The 7,894-nt window shown below is 40.7% G+C and overlaps 1 protein-coding gene across 5 annotated transcripts in view; it reads left to right on the top strand.

Moving 5' to 3' along the window:
• The window catches only part of LOC107572708 (R3H domain-containing protein 1-like), a 7,055-nt gene extending 2,749 nt beyond the window's left edge, over positions 1-4,306 (top strand). The window contains exons 2-6 of one of the 5 annotated variants that reach the window (XM_016259138.1): positions 168-271; positions 1,111-1,255; positions 1,310-1,421; positions 1,614-1,685; positions 2,734-4,306. In XM_016259138.1, the coding sequence (XP_016114624.1) occupies positions 168-271; positions 1,111-1,255; positions 1,310-1,421; positions 1,614-1,685; positions 2,734-2,875 (575 nt within the window). In that variant the 3' untranslated portion in view covers positions 2,876-4,306. Of the gene's footprint in view, positions 1-167; positions 338-1,110; positions 1,256-1,309; positions 1,422-1,613; positions 1,822-2,733 lie in introns of those variants that run through there. The other 4 variants (XM_016259137.1, XM_016259136.1, XM_016259140.1 and 1 more) reach the window with 4 other exon arrangements.
• The last annotated feature ends 3,588 nt before the right edge of the window (positions 4,307-7,894 follow it).

Genomic DNA, 7,894 nt, shown 5'->3' on the forward strand with positions numbered 1-7,894 from the left:
TTGTGTGTGTGTGTGTGTGTGTGTGTATTTGTGTGTGTGTGTGTGTGTGTGTTGTGTCTGTCTGTGGGTGTGTGCGTCTGTGTGGGTGTGTGTGTGTGTGTGTGTGTGTGTGCTCTGGGGGTGTGTGCGTCTGTCTGTCTGTGTGGTGTGTGTGTGTGTGTGTGTAGGAGCTCCGCCCCCAGCAGCAGGTGGAATGATGATGATGCACCTGACGTTACCTGCGTCCCAGCAGCCTCAGTCTCATTCCCCGCTGCAGTGGAAACACAACAAATACTACAGCGCCGATCACTCGCGCTCACAGAAGCCCGGGGACGTCTGCGGTCTGGAGCCGTCACGAGTAAGAACGCTACAGATCACGTTCAGAATTCAGTATTTCATTTTACCATTTTAATGTAAAACAGTTCAGATGTAACACTTTGATCGGAAGATCAAAGTAAATGTATTTTACCTATCAGAGCATTTAGAGTACGTAACATAATTACCGTAATTATGAGCGTTTCACATCCTCAGACTCAGAATCCATGTGCAGATCTGACAACAAAATCACGAATGCGCCTCAGTATGCTCGTTTAATGTTAAAGGAATAGTTCACACAAAATGAACATTAGCTGAAAATGTGCTCATCATTAGACCATCCAAGATCAGGATGAGTTTTTCTTCGTCAGGTTTGTAGAAATGTAGCATTGCATCAGTGTCTCAGCAATGGATGCTCTGCAGTGAATGGGTGCCGTCAGAATGAGAGTCCAAACAGCTGATAAAAACATCACAATAATCCACAGCACTCCAGTCCATCAGTTAACATCTGGAGAAGACAAAAGCTGAAACACATCCGAAGAGTTATTATGGATTATGGACTCTATGGTATTTTAGTTAAAAAGGTCTTAATGCTGGATTTGTTTCAGCTTTTGTCTTCTCCAGATGTTAACTGATGGACTGGAGTGCTGTGGATTATTGTGATGTTTTTATCAGCTCTCATTCTGACGGCACCCATTCACTTGCTGTGTGAGACTGATGCAATGCTACATTTCTCTAAACCTGACGAAGCAGCAAGCTCATCCTGATCTGGGTTGCACTGAAGCTTCATCGAGATGTTGAACGGTTTGTTCACAGAGCAGTCCTCAGCTGGGAAGCTCGTCCTCCTCACCGGCCCAGTCTCCCACACCAACACACCTCCCTAACGTAAAGAGCATCCGTCCCAGCCTCAACACTGTTCCCATCATGCCTCACTTCTCCAGATCCTTGGTTTCAGGACAAGGTGAGTCCTCTGGTTCTGTCTGGTGTTTATTAGAGACGTCTTGAGGGTCATCAGGTGTGTTGTTGTGTCAGGTGACGTGCGCTGCCCTCTGCTGGGACAGACGCTCCAGTACAGCCCTCAGATTCGGCCCCCTTTACTTCAAGCCCCGCCCATGGTGTCCAGTCAGGTGAGCCCACCAATCACGATCCACATGCCAATTCAGAAGCATTTAATCCATTATTAGCCACTTCAGCCAGCATCAAATGTGCCAGAGTTTGAATAAAATATCCAGACTGGCCCTCAGCACTAAATACAGAGATACAGATAAAGTGTGAGGAGAAGCGATTGTAGAGTTAATGTGTGTTCGTGCTCTGTTTAGGCTCCGGTGGGGATCCGGCCCGCGGGTCGAGGCAGCAAGCCGCCGAGGAAAGCGCTGTCTACAGATCTCAGTGTAGGTGAAGCAGGTTACCATACGCCACCGCGGTCCTCCAGATCCACTTCTCCTGCAGAGCTCAGCTCAACCCTGTTATAGGATTATTGAATAACGCTACAGGATAAATCTTGTTTTACAGATTTATTGGTAACACTTTACAATAATATTCCATTAGTTAATGTATTAACTAACATGAATGAACTATATGTGTCCCTGCAGCACAAAAGCAGTGTTAAGTCGCTGGGGGATATTTGTAGCAATAGCCAACAATACATTGTATGGGTCACAATTATACATTTCTCTTTTATGCCAAAAATCATTAGGATATTAACTAAAGATCATGTTCCATGAAGATATTTTGTACATTTCCTACTGTAAATATATCAAAACTTAATGTTTGATTAGTAATATGCATTGCTAAGAACTTCATTTGAACAACTTTAAAGATGATTTTCTCAATATTTAGATTTTGTTGCACCCTCAGATTCCAGATTTTCAAATATTGTCTGATCCTAACAAACCATACATCAATGGAAAGATTATTTATTCAGCTTTCAGATGATGCATACAGCTCAATTTCACAAACTTGACACTTATTCAGGTTTTGTGCTCCAGGGTCACATATATTTATTACAGTATTTATTCATCTTTGTTAATGTTAGTTAATGAAAACACAGTCGTTCACTGTTAGTTCATGTTAATTCACAGTGCATTAACTAATGTTAACAAGCACAACTTTTGATTTTAATAATGCATTAGTAAATGTTGAAATTAACTAAGATTAATAAATGCTGTAGAAGTATAGTTCATGCTCATGCCTTGTGTTACCGATTTATTTATTTTTACTTAATTTCCCAATTGAGTATTTTTTTTTATTAGCTTTAAATTTAGATTGTGACATTGTATCACTATATTGTATGATAGTGTGGTCAGTACGGCCGTTATTAAGCTGATTTTATTGTTGCACAAAACTGATTTAAAGGGATGGTTATGGATCAGTGGTGGCGTATGATCCGTGAGTGCTGTTTGTCCAGGGCTAGTTCTGAGTGTGGCGTGTCTCCTGCAGTGACCCACGGCGAGCGGCCCGGCTCAGTGACGGCAGACTGACGCCGCTGTGTTTGAGAAAGTTCCGCTCGCTCACTGGACCGACGACTGGAACATCCCAAAATACAGCCGGAACGGTGTTCTTCTTGATGTTTTGTGTTTGAATAATCTGGTGTTCAAACACTATTTCCATTTGGTTTCACGTGTGTGTTCAGTCTTTCTTCACCAGCCGTCGGCGCTCCGCGTGTGCCTTCAGTCGGACGAACAAAGACAAACGCACTTCGCCGTCTCATGACAAACACAACCTGCTTTTTTGTAAATAGTTTATAAAGTAGCTGTATAATTCAGTTGATTCGGTTGTGCGGTAAGAGCGACAGCATTTGTGTTAATTTCTCTGTTTTTAATTGAAGACGTCACACTGCACCTCAGCAGATCCACGGTCTCGTTTTTAATAAGTTGAACGGTTGTGTTTGACGTTTTCACACACGTCATGTCAATTCTTGTTTTGTTGGGGTCTTTTAATATTATATTCATACTGGGGGAAATAAAAAAGAGAAAAACGATAAAAAGAACAACGGTTTGCACATTTATACAAACTCTCTCTCTCCCACTGTATACTGTATATAAATCTATTTTTTCTCTTAGAAGTATGTGTGGAAGTCTGAAAGGCTGTTCAATGTTTACTGGTGCAAGTCCATTTTTAGTTCAGTTTGTGAAGCAATAAATGTTTGCACCAAATGATCTACTTTATCAAACGCTGGCGTGCTTGGCCATGAATCAGTTTGTCGGTTTCATACATGTATAAAAGCCTCTCATCCGTCACGCTTTATGCTTCAGCCGATGGTTCGAGGCGTCTGCATCACAGTGCGTCGTGGGCTTCCTCCGATCTCAGCCGGTGGTCATGTCGTTCATCTCCATTCTGCTTTTATTGGCTCATTTGTCTGCTGCATTAACCTGCCGTTCACCTCGTCCGTCCAAACGCCCCACAGTTCATCTAGATTCTTCTCTGTATTTTCCTCCTCCAATAACGCCAAAGTAATTTGGCAGAAGACCGATCCTCCAGCTGCTGGTGCTCTTATTGAGCCGCGGGGAGCTGCTGGGGTCTGTGATGGACGGCTTTATCTTCATATGGAGGTCCGGTATCGTGTGGATTGGCTCTGTGCCGGCGAGATTATTAACGTGTAATTAAATCAACATCTGGAGAGCTCAGCCGAGGACGAGGTCTGCTCATAAAGGCTCGCTCTCTCGCCGTCGAGCTTCTGTGTATTCAGCTGTAATTGATGTTTTCATCAGTTTCTTCACGGTGGGCTGTCCAGTGATATACGGTATAGCACTGTTGGTGTGTGCAGGAACGCAGTATTTTAATCTAAAGCATGGGTGTTGCTGCAGAAGGCTGTGTCTTCGTGTTAAACAGGCTTCACTGCGACAGACACAAGCGTCTTCACTCCGAGATCGAGCTCATCATATTAAAACAACACAAACCAGTGCTATAAAATACGAGCCTTTTCACAGACTAATGGTTTCCATCACATTTACATTGTAAATATAGCAAAGCGTTTAATATTTTCATTATTAAAATACGTTTTGTTCATTTAAGTGTCGTTTCAGTATATACTATTATAGTGTCTTATAAGATTTTAATTAAATTGTATAATTTGTTAAAATTTGTTTTTTTTGGTCATGTTTATTAGTTTTTGTCTATAGTTTTTAATTTTTTATTTCATTAGTTTTTTTTAGTGCTCCCACTTAAATGAGAATTAGAAACGTTGCCGTGGCAACTAGCTGACAAAATTATTATTTTTAGGTTTTATTTCAGTAAACGTGCACTTTATTTTTAAAGCAATTACATTTGTAATGGTTTTAGTTCCTGATAACCGTGGAAGATCTAATATACTTAGTCTTGCATTACTTTGGCATTGAATTAGACAGAATTAGTTAAGAAACACTGCAAGGCTGTTACTGCAACGATGGAGGGACCGAAGGGACATTCGCCAGCTTTCTCTATTGTAATCAACGCAACTCCTTTCTCAATACTTTTGCTCTTCGGTAATGCCATTGTGGGGTTTTTTCTTTTGCTCTCAGAGCAAATGAGAAGCCAGAAATCATATGCAGTCTTCTCCCGTTTATGCAACTGTACTTATTTAAGAAAAGAGGAGTCTGAATATGAATTATGAATTACTGCGGATGTAATGTCCAGAGGTCAGTTATTCAGGGGAGGCTCAAATACCTCTGATAACATGTTCTAAATAAGTAACCAAATAAATGAATAATAGTTCATTGTTACAGTGCTTTAGAATTGAACTACTCAAAAGAGAATATAGGGAAATATAACTTCATTGATTTGTGTCCTGCTACATTTCACATAAACATAAATCTGGCTCTAAATCTCTCTTTTCTTTATTCAGAGTTGATTTAGATTTGCATATGGAAACTATATAAAGTTCAGAGTTTCGAAAAGCTCGGTTTCACCATCACTAGTGCTCTTTAAAATCATTACAAGCGATGTTGAAATTCGAAAATGAGTCACTCTTGTGATCTGGTTGTTGCTAGTGAATCACTTTGAATCGTTCGGAGCGGTTCAGCGTAAATGACTCACTCAAGTGAATCGGTTTGTCTGTTTCTCTCTCCGCGTTGTTTACACGACACTGGCAGCACTACTACTGACTCAGCTCGCTAGTTTTGTGACATTAACTCAAATACGATTTTAAAAAGTATGATGTTTACAAATAAAATATCCATATTTCCATTCCAAAGATAGCATCCGACACGGGTAACCGGTTTACTGCTAACTAGTGAAACACTCCTGCAGCTCTAAACACATGTTAGATGGAAACATTGTGCAGTATGTAGTGATTCACATTAGCGGGGTAATGGCATAGTGATAGTGAACAACATCAGGACACGAGTGAGTGTGACAACAGCGAACAAGCTCCTCCACACGGCATCATGTTTGGTTTAGTTTGGTTGTTTATATAGCACAATACAGCAACAGTCATTGACCATTGTGCTGTACAAGAAATTATAAAATCAGATTAATAAAACACCAATCAAAACAACATAAAAGTCATATGGTACAGGAGGTAGTACATACAGAGCATGCTCAGGACGACTCAGATGTTAAAAGCCTTTTTGAGAGTTTTAAGTTTGACTTTAAACAGAGATTCTGAAGAGATTGTCCTAATAGATAAAGGTACGCTAAGCTGCCTAACACTTGATTTAGACAGAAAAAGCTAATGGACCAAACACAATTGCCTCAGTCTTACTCTCGTTTAAGTTAAAAAAATTATTGGACATCCAAGCCTTAATATCTGACAAACAGGGAGTTAGGGCAGACAAACCAGCATTATCATTTTGTTTGATGGGCACATATATTTGAGTGTCGTCTGCATAAAAGTGAAAAAATACTCTGTGTTTTCAAAAAATTGAGCCCAAAGGGAGCATATATAAAGAAAACAAAATGGGAGCAAGGATAGATCCCTGGGGAACCCCACAAGTCAGATGCGCTTTGGAGGATAAACATCCATTTATATAAACAGAAAAGGTTCTATTGTTCAAATAAGACTTGGGCCAGTTCAGTGCATGACCTCTAATACCTGCACAATATTCAAGACAAGAGATAAGAAGGTCATGATCGACCGTATCAAACGCCGCAACTCAAATCCAACAGCAGAAGTATTACAGAGTTCCCAGAATCCACAGATAATAAAATATCATTTGACACTCTTAAGAGAGCAGGTTCTGTACTGTGATGTTTCCTAAAACCAGACTGCAAAGATTCAAAATCTACATTTGCGTCTAAAAAAATGTAATAATTGGACAGAAACTACAGTCTCAAGGATTTTAGAGATAAAAGGAAGATTAGAAATTGGCCTAAAATTTGAGAGAACTGTCACATCGAGATTAGATTTTTTCAACAATGGTTTAACAATAGCATGCTTTAGATATTCTGGAACAAATCCAACAGAAAGACTCTTATCTATTATTTCTAAGAGACAAGGCCCAATAACATCAAAAACCTGCATAAGCAGGCGTGCTGGAAAAATGTCAGTTTCAGATGTGGTTGGTTTTAACTTCATAACCAGTTTATGAAGATAGTCTATCGAGATTAAAAGATGAGGTACAAGCCGACAAAGAGGAAGGATCATAATTTATGGGGACAATAAGCTGTCTAATGTCATGTATCTTGTTTGTAAAATACCTTAAAAAGCATTCACAAGAAGCAACTGGGTCATCAAAGTGCAGATCATTTGACGGATTTATCACCAAGTTAATAAAATCTTGGGTCTTTGATAATTTCTAGCTATGATTTACTGTTGTGAGTTACTGAGTTCACTGGTACGTCGAGTTTGAACGCAAGTTCAAAATGTTTGCAAATGCGATGTTAGCACGCCAGACATTACAGAGAGACAAACCAGACACAGGTGAAGAAAAGCGGTTCAGTCACATGTCATAAAGAAAGAGTTTTTAGGCACCATTATTGTGTTTTTCTATTTCTTTATAATAATTCAATGTTATAATAAGTTCAAGGCTTTATTTAAATCTGAATATATTATTATATAACATACTGTAAGTCATTCTTGAGACGTGGGACTAAACCGGTCCAGCAAGGGTAACTGCTATTAGCTTTAAAAATACTAATATGTTCAATGTTAAATGTCATGAGGGATTAATAATAGAACGTATTTAACACAATTACACTGCTTCCGTCGGGCTCGGTGACAGCACAGGTGACGCTGTTGACGTGTTGCCATGGTGACGCGCGGCTCGTGTTCACGCGCGTCCTGACCGTCTCGCAGAAGATCTTCCTCCTCCTCCTCCTCCTCCTCCTCCTCCTCCTCCTCGTGATGGATCAGTATGAGGTGGTCCGGCAGGTCGGTCAGGGCGCGTTCGGGCGCGCGCTGCTGGTCAAACAGCGACAGGGACACGCGCAGCTCTACGTCATCAAGGAGATCAATCGGAGGCAGGTGAGGCTAATTAAACACCGGATCCAGTCTCCAATCAAAACTGAACAATAGACTGACTCTGAATTCACATGTTGACGCGTCCCAGCCAACATTCTATCATGGGGCCCGTGTGGGCCCTACATGGGTTTGTCCATCTGAATCTGAATCTCATGTGGGGCCCGACTGAGCAACACATATAAGACCCATATTGGCCCCACGCTATGAAGCACATGTGGGATA

The sequence above is a fragment of the Sinocyclocheilus grahami genome, unplaced genomic scaffold, assembly GCF_001515645.1.
Source record: "Sinocyclocheilus grahami isolate Dianchi unplaced genomic scaffold, SAMN03320097.WGS_v1.1 scaffold1799.1, whole genome shotgun sequence".
Taxonomy (NCBI): domain Eukaryota; kingdom Metazoa; phylum Chordata; class Actinopteri; order Cypriniformes; family Cyprinidae; genus Sinocyclocheilus; species Sinocyclocheilus grahami.